The 14,145-nt window shown below is 37.0% G+C and overlaps 1 protein-coding gene across 1 annotated transcript in view; it reads right to left on the minus strand.

The window, feature by feature from the left end:
* UTRN (utrophin) overlaps positions 1–14,145 on the minus strand; it is a 394,273-nt gene that overhangs the window by 26,204 nt on the left and 353,924 nt on the right. The window contains exons 65-68 of the mRNA XM_075499063.1: positions 13,094–13,260; positions 10,501–10,612; positions 1,907–2,043; positions 192–230 (exon numbers count right to left, since the gene is read on the minus strand). Coding sequence (XP_075355178.1) covers positions 192–230; positions 1,907–2,043; positions 10,501–10,612; positions 13,094–13,260 — 455 coding nt within the window. The remainder of the gene's footprint in view (positions 1–191; positions 231–1,906; positions 2,044–10,500; positions 10,613–13,093; positions 13,261–14,145) is intronic.

The following is a 14,145-nucleotide window of genomic DNA, read 5'->3' on the forward strand; positions in this document are numbered from 1 at the left end:
ATATGGACAACATTATTTTTAAAGTAAGTTAGACTGATGACAAATAAATAAATTCACAATATTGCCAAGGGGGTTATTGCTTTGGGTCAGCCATGCCCTGTAGCTCATGCACATCAGATTAGAAGCAACTGAACTAAAAGAAAACAACCAGTACACTAAGCTTTCCAGACAAAGGGGTTCTGCATACTCACTCATATTGCTCTGGCCACATACTGATGAGAGTGATAGGACTGTAAGGAAGACAAAAAAAAAAAAAAAAAAAAAAAAAGAAAAAAAAGAAAAAAAAGAGAGAAAGAAAGAAAAAAACTATGAAACAAAAACTTTAGTACCATTTAAGCAAGAGAAAGCTGGAGAAACACAAAATATTTCGATCAGCAACCCACCCAGATTATTTGAATCAGCAACAATTGATGTAGAAAAGAGACAGCAATAGATACTGCCGTGTATCATGAAGAGACAGGAGACTGACTTACATACTTCATTTTGTTAAATAAAAATCAATTTTTAAAAAATACCAAATAAGTGTTATTTATTGAACTGCAGTTCATAAACCATAACCAGTTCATTTAAATTCTGCTCACTGGAGCTTTCCTTTTAAACTAACTAGAAAATATATTTACAAAAAAAACTGGGGGGAAAAAACACCTCTGACAACAAAAACAACACCGTAAGTCAAAGTTATCAAAGCTTATTTTCCTACTGCATAAAAATAATCAGAGTTAAATACATATTGTATTACATTCTGACACTTGAGTAACTATTCAGGATTTTTAATTTTTTTTATTTTTTTATTTAAAGGAACATGTTACCTAGTTTTGCCACCTGCAGGGGAGAGAACCAATACCAACAGTTTCCTCAGCATGATGCTGGCAATTTATCTGTGTATTTCCCACATGACTGGACCAAGAGAGTTTTATCCTGACCTGTGATTACTGTTTTGACATTCCAATTTCTGGCACCATTATCAAACTTTCATCACATCAAATCAGCTTTGCTTTCCTGTGTTGGTGGCTTTTTTTGTTTGTTTTTTTAAATACAGACCAGCTGAAGACTGCGCTGGTGAGTAACATTTTAACATTTGAATGTGTGTTGCTTAGAAGCCTGAGAAGCCAGGTCATCAATAATGCCAGTTTTCAGATTGCTTCCTCCTGTTTCTTAAACCGCTAATGAGCAGGTTTGTCTATTTATTGTAAATAAAACGCACAGTCCTTCAGTCATGAAAACAGCATGGAGAATGGCACCGGGCTGTTGCATGCAGCACAGCATATATGTTGAAGCTTCACATTTGCTGTTGCTAGCTAAGCGGTGCTGTGTTCAGACGATACAGTACCACCACAGACTCCAGGATGCCAAGGAGAGTCAATCCATGAAACTACTTCTAGTGCCCTGTCAACACATCTTAATTTTGCTCTTTTAAAAGTGTCCTTTTGCTGACAACTACCAAGTAAGCAAATAAAGTGGAGTATTTCTGCCAGCACCATAAGTAATACTGTGGAGACACTGAGAGCGCTCTCTTTTATTAGGCCACCTATATTTCTGAAGCCTGTAGGAACCTAATTAGCTCAGAGATTTCTAACTCCAGGAACTTTGAGATAACCAAATAAGCAGTGCAGTTCCAAAAGCCCAGTCTCCCCATAGCTATGAAAGCGTTCTCTGTAAAACAGCCCTCCAACATTACCTGCTAATGTCCATGGCTTTATGATGAAAAGCTTACAAAAATCAAAGTATAAAATACATTACTTTTTCAAAAACAGGCAAGATATGCAAATAATGCAAAACAACTAATAGAAAATAATACAGCACAAGGCTCTACAACTACTGTTGATTATTTCTCAGGTTTCACTTTTTTGTTTTTAATGGAATAAGCCAGTGACCCCAGGAGCAATTACTCTATAATCAAGCTTACGTCTCCAGGTTGTCACCCTCCAATACTGTTTGCACAGGTAGGTAGCCAAGTCGGGGATGCTTTGCAAAATACTTCTTTGACCGGAACTTATTCTTCAGCACCTTCGTGAAGTCCCGTACATCTTCCCCAGATGTTGTCTTAAAAAGTTAAAAGAAATTTAATTGAACATTGCTAAATAGCATTGAGATAATAGTGCTGCTACTGTCCTGCAAAAGGATACAAGGAAGAACTTCAAAATGTTAATGATGTTAAAATTGCCTTTTTAGTGTCCTGAAATATGATACAATAACAATGGTAATGCATCTACAAATTCTCTGCTATTAGAAAAAACAGTGAAGCTTCAAATTCCCAGCAATAAATGCATTGGATTTACCAATTACTTTATAAATTAGAGAAAAACTGAAACTGGTTCAAGTCTTAAGCTAAACATTTATAACCAGTCTTACAAAACACAAAAATTTAATTTCTCAGGAAAAAAAAAGGCAAATCAGTTTGCCAGATATAGGGGGATACTCTTAGCCATTGAAAGCAATCTTGACAGTACACTCATACACTTGGGACTCACCCCACGGACAGAAAAACCTTGTAACAGCTCTGCTGAAAAAATAAAGCTAACAGTAGTGGCTTTGTTTAAAAAAAAAAAAAAGCTAACACAGCCCTCTATATTCACAAAGTGCCACAAAATACTCACTGCCCCCCATTCTATACCTAAACTGGAAAACTTTAGCACAAGATGGGAGCAGTATGTGCTAAACCATTCTCTGCTGCAATGGCCAAGTTTTTCATGAGCATCTTCTCAAGTTACCAGCTCACTTCCTACAGGTTTCTGCCACCATCTGTATCATTCCAGTGTCAAGAAAACCCCACAGATGAAGTGACAGCCATCGTACATGCACTGGTCAAAGGCACAGTCAGAGGCAGGCCTGATAAGAACAATCAGTGCCTGAAGTAACAAACTCACGGACTGATTCAGTCGCCTCCTTACTACCGCAGGATAAGACTAGTACAAAAATTAGCCACAAGATTCTGCAAGTCTAAATTTACAAGTTACAATCAGCAACTCCCAGCCCCCCCAGCAACTTTTTTACTGGTCTCCACTGATGCAGCCCCTTCCAAAACTGACAAGTGCTTAGCCCCATCTCTCACTCCCACATGAAATTAATTCTATTCTTTAGAACAGAATTAAAATTGATGCAACTGCTTTTAAAAATCAATTTAACTGGAAGTAATCACAGCAATAATGGCAGCACTGCTTTGGTAATACTATTCAGTTAACTTCTGCTACAAAAGCAGGGAGACAAGCAAAACGTGCAGGCATAAAATACAAGGTGAAAATGGCAATAAAGATATCTGCAGGAAGAAACAATAGTATACGGTCTGCCTTTAAAGTATATGTGCTTACAGGCTGTACTGAGTACTTAAACAGAACGGTCCCCATCACATGTAGCAGTTACTATTAAGCATCTCCTCTTGCAACTGCCATAAAGAAAACGTGGCCATTCACCTCCTGCGTTCACTGACAATTTGCAACGGCTTCTACAGATTTCCAGCCCAAACCCTGTAACAAACTACAGATTGTATTTCTATACCCTCTGCTTTGGGAGAAGCCTGTTAACATAAAAGGATGCCAAAGCGGATGGGTATCCATAGGGAAAACAGAGCGAAAGACTTTCCAGTTTTGTAAATTTTTTCTGTGACGTATGACAAAGGGGCCTAGAAGAAGGTCAGGCAAACTATTCTCTGATTTTATTCTCTATTGTGAAAACATAAAAATAATTCCCTATTCACCTATGTATGTTAACGTATGTATAATATATACAGTTATAAACTCTGTAATGCAGATCAGACGAGCAATAAAAATTGCAGATAATCAAACTGATGTTGGTAAGAGTTTCTCACACCTGGCTTTAACAACTAACAACAAACTGAGCAAATTTGGCATTAAGAGGTGTTTGAACCCCTGAATTTTAATACAGGTAAATTCAGGGAGGGCTCCAATCACTGCATCATCCAAACAAGGAATGTGAGGCAGCCCAAAGGGCTGCTTGTTCTCACGCAACAGTAACCCCAGCAGATGGAACTCTGTCCCAGGGCCAAGGAACGAAAGTTTTAGTACCTACACATTGCAGAAATAAACGTCTATTGAGCTGCCAAACTTTTCCTTTGGTGTGTTCTTTATTTGGTATGACAGCCTGACCCAGTTCCTTGGAAAGACTAATATGACTGTGTACTGTTACAGTATAAAAGAACATCTATGTCATTCAAAAGGACTTTATAGTTTATTCTTTAATAGAAGCCCTAGTAGAGATACCTGATACCATCTGATACTCTTCAAATGCTTTAGTAAATTTTAAGGTTTGTGGTTTTAAAAAAAACCCCTTTTTTACATCTCCACATCTTTTTTCTTGACATTTTATTTATCGGTAACATTTGTAGAATCTGTACTATGACCCTGACTGTTCTTGATGGAAAACAAAATTCTTAGACCTATTTATGGTAACAGCTACGATACGTGCAGGTATGACGATAGCTGCATCTTAAAGCAGCTGTCAGCTAGGTAACTGGGAGGCTGGGAAACTCCCCAGCGTAGGATGTGGGGTAGAGAGACAGATACTTCATTCCTCTAATTATTTTTATTAAAATTGACACTTAAGAATGCAATTCACCAATAACTTAAACACTTGTTTAAGTGCATACTTTCATTCCCATTCAGCAAAGCACCCACACTTTTAAAAAGCATCTCGCATCCCTTGATAGAGCCATGAGATAAGATACCAGAAAAATTAGGTTATTACATGTATAATAACTGTACTTATGACTGTCACTGCCACATCAGTGATATTTGCACTGTGTAACATTGTGAAGATTACCCTTCTGTGACCACTTATAGGGGTATTTCATAGCAGTTTCTCACCCAGAGGAGAGATTGATTATAAATTGTGTGCGTATTTTAGTTTACTTAATGAAATCAAGCTGTAATTTCAAGAGTAACTAACTTACCTCAGAAGTTAACAGAATTTAACAAATTAAGTTGCAGAAGGGTAGCAGATAACCTAAGCCAGCTATCTGAACAACTGTAAGAATGAGACCTAGAGGAAAGCACATTGCACAGCTGCTAGGCATCAAAGACTACCCTGACCAGATAGGCTATGCTTCTCAAGGTGAAGAGTAATCTCTGAACTCCGCAGCTGAAAGCGATGTTCTGCATGCGAAATAGCCAGATTCAACCATTCTTGCTGCTTTCTTTCATCTTCCCCACAGAACAATCCCATTTTGATAACAGTGAAGCATCATGCTTGGTGCATTGATAAGCATGCCAAGATGAAATCACTGACTTACTTGTGTCAGTTTGTTGCTTATAAAACACTGAGGTTGCTTAAGGTTCAGAAATGTATCTCTCTTCTCTGGATGTCAGTAGCAATTACATTTTCAGATGACTTACCTAGAGAAGTCTTAACAGGCACTATGAAATATAAGCTTTATCGTGCCTGGAAAAAAAATTTCAGTCTAGGGTGAACTATCATTCAACCAATAATTTCTGACATCTTGACTGTCATGTTGTGAGCTCTTTTGGGGAAATAAAATTCTGGTCATCTGGCAGATGAAGGGGCTAACCTTTTCTGCCATCGTTTTGTATAGAAAGGCTACAAAAAAACCAGTTCCCAAAATAAGGAGCTGTGCCAGGTGAGTGTAGAGGCACAGAACTACAAAAAATCAATTATACTTTCACTGAGGTCAGGAAATAAGACTACTTGCAATGACAAAATTTTCAGAACTGCTGATTTGATGTTTGTACATTACCTCAAAAAAGCTGCTTTTAAGGTTTTACTGTGGAATATAGGAGTGGCGAAGTGGAAACAGTCTGGAGAAAGAACACTGATGCAGTAACTATTTCCATCTGAAATTCAAAGGACCCATTGGTACAGAAAGCCACATTAATATAACACAAGTACCACTACTGAGAGAATTTCCATTCCAAAAAAGGTAAAAATAAATCATGTAGGTACTTATGTAAGAATATTCCTGAATTAGATGCTAGGAAAATCTTTCAAAATTTTTACACATCTCTGTGTAAAATTCTACATTTAAAATCCTCTTTCTCCATCTTTTCAGAGAAAGACTATTTAAAGGTGAAAAAATAACTACAACAACTTTGCATTTCTAGAGACAGTAATGTTTTGAGTTCCTTACCCCACCCATCTCTAAACCCTGAAAGAAAGAAAGAAGACATAACTGAAACCATTATAATGGATTTTTGCATTTCCGCATCAAGAAAACTAAATTGCAAGCTAGGATTAATGCCAAATGGCATTACAGATTAAGATGCAATAACTACAAATAACTATCTGGTGTAAATAGCTCTATTCTGAAATTACGAAGCAATTCTCACCTGACACAAATATCGCAAAATCATTAAAATGGAGAATCGTCCCCTTGCAAATTTAATTTTAAAAACAGATTCCTTAAGCCATTCTCCAAATTATTTTAAATTTAAGTAGAAGTAAGTGAGCTTCTGAGAAATCCCTTCATACTCTACACTGAACTGCTTACTTGAAGACAATTAAAAGGTCTTCCCTCCATCTGCAACTAAGCTGTAGTTCTAAATGCCAGCTTTATCAACCAGGGAAGCATTTTTTTTTCCTAATTATTGCTAGTATTCTTGATATTAATGTATTAATATACATTAACAGTAAGAAAGGGAAGCTAGATTTTATTAATGCAGTTTGATGAGTACATGTATTTTTACTCTGCTTTGCAACACCGGCCACAAAAGTAACATTTTAACATCAATAGCCTTTGAATTTGGTTGAAAAGGTAGAGTAGATGTGCTCTTCCTATTCAGGCTATCTGCATCATAATAAAATGGATTCTAAGGAATAATTCATTGGCCTTTGGTACCTTCTTTTTATTTATTTTTTTTTTTTTATTTCATAGACCCAGCTCTATGTTATTTTTTGGGCATTATTCCATTTAAACAGATGAGCTATTCTACAAATTACTGCAAAGAATTTTGCAATTCTTGACTATTATATTGCATTAAATAAGCAACAAATTAGCACACCAAACATAGTGCATTATTACAAATAGTAATAATAAATAATACTGGATTCTTTTTGTGAAATCAATTCTTTATTCCTGACCTAATTCAGATGAGATTAGTTAAAATGGATTGCATGTAAGTACTGACTATGGAAGTCAAACAGACATATAACAAGCCTGTTCATATAATGGGTCATTTCTTCTTACAGAAATGGAGCTAGCAGAGTGTACTTACAGGAAGACCCAAGAAAAACTGCAACCCTCATATTCAGCTTCCAAATTAATGAGGGGCAGTACTGGACCTCTAATTTTATGCATCACCTAAATCATATGCCAGCTCTTTTATTGTGCTCTACTTTAAACTGATCCCATTTCCTTCCTTAACCTCCTATACACTTGCCTTCCTTCACTCACTTTAATCAAGAATGTCATCTTATTCCCCTTATTATCCCATAGTGGATTCACCACATTCCTCCTGTATTTCATGGAAAGAAGGGACTTTTGCCTTGGGTTACCTTATTTTGCACTTAATATTGCTTTAAAGCTATATTCTTTTTGCAGCAGGAACAGAAATCTTCATTATAATACAAGCTGTCCCTAGTTCCAGGGACAGTGGGGATTCCAGTCATTTCCAGAATATATTTTTCTGTAAGACAGTCTTGTAAATGAAATGGCTCGCAGTTACATAATGTGAACAAGTTTAATGAGAACTGAAAATTTCTCTCAGATATCGAATCTGCTGCTTCAGACAAAACCCAGAAGTCATCAGAAGAAATATACCATCCTGTTCTAGGGACAGTACCATACCCTATACTAGATATAATCTGTTTCTTTTCTCTTCAATTTCCCAACATGTATTTGACTTGTATCTTATTATGTGGAGAAGCAGCATTACCTATTTTGACACACCTTATGCCTTCATTTCTGAATTTTCTGTATATTACAGCCATTAACAAAGAACATTTCTGGTCCACAACCACGATATAAACTGATGATGAGGTTGGAGAGAACTTTATAAGAAAAAAAAAATTAATCTAGGAAAAATACATCTCAAACATGTTCAGACTGTTCTGGCTATGTTGGCTAAGGAGGCAAGTAAACAATCAGTTGTGGATGTATGTTTTTATTGGCATAACTTTTAATGTTTGCAAGGAAAATAAAACTCTCTAGAATCACAGACTGGCTAAGGTAGGAAGGAACCTCTAGAGGTTGTCTTGTCCAATCTCCCTGCTCAATCAGGGTCATCCAGAACCATTTGTCAAGGACCATGTCCAGGCAGCTTTTTAGTATCTCCAAGGATGGAGACTCCACAGCCTCTCTGGGCAGCCTGTGCCAGCCTGGGCAGCCTGGGCTCAGTCACCCTCACAGTAAAAAAGTGTTTCCTGATGTTCAGAGGGAACCTCCTGTGTTTCAGTTTGTGCCCATTGCCTCTGGCCCCGTCACTGGGCACTGCTGAAGAGAGCCTGGCTCCCTCTTCTTTGCACCCTCCTTTCAGGTATTTATATACATTGATAAGATCCCCCCTGAGCTCTCTCTTCTCCAGGCTGAACAGTCCCAGCTCTCTCAGCCTTTTCTCGTAGGAGAGATGCTCCAGGCCCTTCATCACCTTTGTGGCCCTTCATTGGACTCTCTCTAGTATGTTCATGCATCCCTTGTACTGGGGGGCCCAGAAGCGAACCCAGTACGCCAGGTGTGGCCTACAGTGCTGAGTAGAGGGGAAGGATAACTTCCTTGTTGGCGACCCTCCTCCTAACACAGCCCACAATACCATTAGCCTTCTTTGTGGCAAGGACACAGTGCTGGCTCATAGTCAACTTGGTGTCCACTGTAGCATTAAAAAAATTGAAAAAAAGTTCTACTTTAACCATGTTGCATCAAACCCCACGTATTTGATCATCAAAATCATAAAAAAAAAAAAAAATCCCGTTGTATAAATAAGGTTAGAGGCCAGGCAATACTCTGAATTATGCCAAGTACATTTCCATGCCCAGGCAGCAGCACAGACATCTTCATACATCTTCAGTTCCAATAAGAAAATATTAGATTGTATGTCAAGAAACATACAAGAAACATAGCTACAGCAGATAAAGAATCTGTATTGCAGAGAAATATAGACTTTTATATTCAACACGTCCATCGTTACATAAAATTACGTATTTTGTACATGCAACATTTTCCCCCGCTCTAAATATCTGCTGTAATTTCAAAACATAGCCCTTAAACAGCCAATTAGTGTCTCAAGAAGGTGAGAAGGGTAAAGAGAAGGCAGAAAGAAAAAAACAGTGACAGAATATAACAAACATCAGAACTGGCTGAAAAACAACAAAGCTGCAATCTGCTTCAAAAAAAATTCTTCAGAATGTAGCCTGGCATGCCAATTTATCAATCAAATCCTAACATTAAGTTATAGAATTAATGAAAATAAATGAACTCATGGTTTCTTCTAATCATAATGAAGTGAAAATACTACTTAAAATAATTTGAATTATGTTACAGAAGACACATTGGATGAAAAGGAGTGTGAAAACACAGATAATAAGCCCAACTACTACAGCAATAGTAAAGAAAGTCAAATAACTCAATGATTTTTTTCCTAATAGAAGAACCCAAGGAATCGTGTAAGACTATTGGAAATAAGCTCTATTTCATCAGCTCTAGCTATAGTCTGGTCTGAATTTGTTTTTCTGAGCGTATAGACCTTTCACCACTGTAGTTTAAATTACATACTGATTATCCCATTAATTTATTTGTGATTGAGTTAAAATTCTTAAGGATGTAAACTACCACCAAATAGAAAAAACTGAAAGTGGTATTTGTATGAAGGAAATTATCCAGTCTTCCACTTAAAGTCTCCTTAGAAAATTCCTTAGAAAATTCCTTTGAAGTTTAATTAGGAAAATATTGTGTTGTAAAATTAATTTTTATTAGCTAATGCAGGCAAACCTCTCACACTATTTTTTGTTAGAAACTGTCAATTCTGTTTATTTTTTTACCAGCTACACACCAATTTTTAAATATCCTAGTAAACAGTAATTACTTGGGGGAATAAAACACAACATATTTCCAACCACGTTTTCATGAAGTAAGCAAAATGTTGGACCTGAAAACAAAGATCACGCACCTTTAAAAATATTCAAGTGCATTACTAGAATATTAAATATTCTTTATTATGGTATAGCAATAGTAAAGTGAGTCCCTTTTCTCTAACATTTTCTTACCCTTATAGAGTGTGTGTGTGTGCGTGGGCACGTACACAAGTACTGCAATTATATTTAATATTCCAGCTTTGCTTTTACAAAACAAAAGTGAAGTTCTTCTCTCAGCGGTGGATCCTTTACTCAATTCTACAGAATTCAAACACCGCCCACATAAAATCAGCAGCACTAGCAAAGTCCCTGATGACTTTCAAATAGAAAGGCAGGAAGACAGGCCGTACGAAGATACGAAAAGAAATCCAGACAAAATATCTAGGTGACAAAAGACTATGAAAAAAATTTAGACCTCAAACAGTGCAAAAACAATGCCTTAGGAATGGTCAGTAAACTGGTACTCACAGGTATACAATACTCCACCATTGGGTAATGCAATTTATGCCCCTTTGCTGTACGGCCAGAAAAGAAACAGCTCTGACAGACGTCGTAGTTGAAATGTTTTAAGCTCCGGTACCTATGGGGACATTAAACAAAGTGATTAGATCTTCCTAGGTTTAGTTCTAATATTTACTTGTTATTAAGCCTCATGAGGCAAATTATTCTCTGAAATGGTGTCATCTGCTTTTCAGCAGCAGCAACACAAGGACGTAGCGAGTTTGCTGGGTGTGCGTGGCCAGGACATGGCACAGCCAACACTCATCACGGCTGCAGACTCAGGGGCACCAGTGCCACTGCAGCAGCTGCACAGGACACAGGAAACTCACAGCCCTCTTAGACCACTTCACACAACCTTCCCACAGTACACAGGTCACCTCACTGAGTATTTAAAAGAAATTCCTGCCTCCTATAGCCATACAGAGAGCCAATGTCAGTCATCTGTTGCCCAAGTTCCTTTGCAGCAGAAAATCTTACAGGCATCAGCTTCATAGATGGAGTGTGAAAAGTTTATAATTCTAAAGTTCTAACTGACTTAAAACCATATTGTTTTAAGGTTTTTTTTCCTCTCTTTAGTATTCAGATGGTATCTCAGAAAAAAACATTTATAAACCAGACTGATTTACTTTTGTATGTTTTTACATTTACCAGTTAGCTTAAATGCTTTTACATCATCTTGATGCTCTGAAATTCTAAACACGTTTCAGAAACTAAAACTCTTGAGAATTAATGAATTATAAAAATAATATAAAATAAGTTTAAAAATTACATTGATTTATTTACTTTTGGGTTTTTTTAAGAGCATGTATATGTATAAACAAGGTAACAAACTTATACAGTATCCCTTGTATTAAATGTAGCCACCAGGAACATGATTTTTTTTTTTTTTTTTTTAAAGTAAAGCTGACTAAAGCAACAATTCAATTCCAGATTCTGTCCACTGTTTTTTATAGTATAGTTGTTCTGACTGGATAAGGTTATATCATTTGTATGAAACTAAAATGAGCTAACTGAACCAAACTGAATAGCTACTGAATAGTTAAAGTTTAAATTAAATTGCTTCCTGAGAGCAGTTTTCAGTACCAATCCACATTTTTCCCCTGCTGAGTTTTATGTTTTGCTTTGCAAGACAATATGTGTCTGTAAATGTAAAGGTTCACTTTTAGGGATGCTGATGCAACTGTTTATAATCTTTACTCAGAGCCTGTGTATTAAATGGCCACATCTACCTTCTGCTAAGATGCTAGATGCTTTTGTTGTTGCAGATCTCTAACTTTAGTGTAGAAATTACTTAGAATGAGACATTCTTTTATCTTCCTTTCTCTTCTTTTCTATCCCTATGCCCTCCTTCTCCACACAAAATATTTCAGTACAGACAAGATTCATCAGCCCCAACTTAGGCATCTAAAAGATATCTGAGTTGGAGCTTTGTTACCCTATGCTCCCTCAAGCATTAATCAAGAAAAATCGGAACAGAGAGAAATTTCATCTCCTCTTAAGAGAGGCAACAAAGTTTGATCAGATTAATTACTTTTGGAAGTACTCACATATCTATATTTATAGTAAAAGAAGAGGGTTCCTAGCTCAATCTTGTAAGACTGACTAAAGCCAGCATGCCTAAAGCTAGGTGAGATGAATCTGACCTCAGGATTCATATCATTATCCTTTAAAACAACAGAAAGAAGGAGAAACAGAAAGCACGGGAAACAAAAATTACTCACCTGGCTAAATACCTAAAGAAAAGTCTTAGAATCACTTAAAAGAAAGACTGCTTTATATCGTTCCTAAATAATACACTCGACTTCATGACCACGGCAGATGAAAAAGCCAGTTATGTTTAGCTCTAGTCCCTGCTTTTTTTTTTTTGCATAATTTTATACACTGGAGCAATCAATTCACAAACTCATGTTAGTTGTAACAGTACTCACTAAGGGTACCAACTATGCCCCATGATGATAATTCATAGTAAAATCATACAGTTTAGGAGGTTAACACGGAGAATATCCCTGGTGTCATTTTTTCTTTGAGAATTCACAACTTCCTTTGACTGAAGTTAATTACGTTCAATGCTTTAGACAGGAACTGTGCGAGTCTCATCACAGTAACATATCAATGTTTGTGCTAAGCAAGGAAAGATTGCTGTTGAAGGGTGTTTAATATTTCCTGGCATGAGTTAGTTTCCCAAGCCTTATGCGGGAGAGTAGACAGCCCGCCCACATTTTTTCTTACTGATCAGCTCCTTTTGGTCTTGTGCTTACAGAACACATGGGGTGCATTTATACTTCATTTGCTACCTATTGGATCCACCAATGCCAAAATACCTGATGACAGCCCGCTCTGCACACCTGTCAGTCACAGGACCATTGGATGTCTAACAGCAGTACTGCAGGAGCCAGAAATGCACTGGCTCAGGCCACTCTGTGGTCTTGCCATGGGTGGCAGATTCCTTCTTAAAGCAGGAAAACAGTGGGAAGACAAACAGAAAGAATTGTACTTGTTGGAACACTTAAAAGTGTGGATATTTTCAGAGAAAACTGGCACTCAACTCCCCTTCTCTTACCTAAAGCCAACAATTGGACACTCTTTACAGATGTTGCACTTGGCCTGATGTTTTGCTGTTTCTGCAGCTGCCACACGGTGTAGAACTGGTAGCCATACCATAGACTGTGGCTCTAACCGCATCCAATCTATAAATTGCTTTACGGTTATTTCTGGTTTATTGTGGTTCTGTGGAGAGAAAAAAACCCCACATCCAAATTAAAAAAAACCCAACACACACACACAAGCAGATTTTCCTTAGAATTCAATTAAAAAAAAAAAAAAAACAACAAACAACCTGTGTCAATCCTTTCCATGCCAGGTTAATGTAAAACCAGTTACAGGATACAAGAAACAACCTCGATTAAAATGCAAATAAAGAAAACAAGTTAGTCAGTAAGAACAGAGAGGACTAAACAGATGTGATAGAGGAGACAGATGGTAACAAAGATGGAATACACAGTAAAGGAGTAATGGAGTCTATAGTAAAGCCATCTTCAAACTGAAAGGACTTGAAAAATAAGTAAGGGAGCATGAAAGGAAGCATTCTGCAGTTCAGACACGCTAAAGACATGGTTGTCATTTGAATTAAGATCGATGTAAGACTGCTAAAAGTCAGTAGTGCTTGTATGTGTCTACTAATTGCCATGAGACTCATGCAATTTTTTAAATTGTATTCTGAGCCCATGCTATTCTTTCAAGTTAGGACATTAAACAAACACACAAAAAAATAAACAGGTAAATAAATAAATAATGAGAGAAAAAGAAATCTACCACTTATAGGCAATCACTGCAAGAATACAGGCAGAGCTAAAGTATTAGTATGATTGTTTTAAGAAGCAAACAAACACGCTTCCACATTCTCTTTCAGCTGTAACCACCAGAGGAGCCTAGCTGTAAAGGGACTATATTCATCAACTTTGTCAGCAACAAGAACAGAGGTCACCTTTCTGAGCTCACTGGAAGTAATAGAACACAACTTAAAATGAAAGTTATTCTTAAACGGTAACATGACAAGAAGCAACACTAGGCTTCTTAACCTATTCCAAGTTGATTTTTGCCAGTAAGAGGGAG

Source organism: Mycteria americana, chromosome 3 (genome assembly GCF_035582795.1).
Source record: "Mycteria americana isolate JAX WOST 10 ecotype Jacksonville Zoo and Gardens chromosome 3, USCA_MyAme_1.0, whole genome shotgun sequence".
In the NCBI taxonomy this organism is placed as follows: Eukaryota; Metazoa; Chordata; class Aves; order Ciconiiformes; family Ciconiidae; genus Mycteria; species Mycteria americana.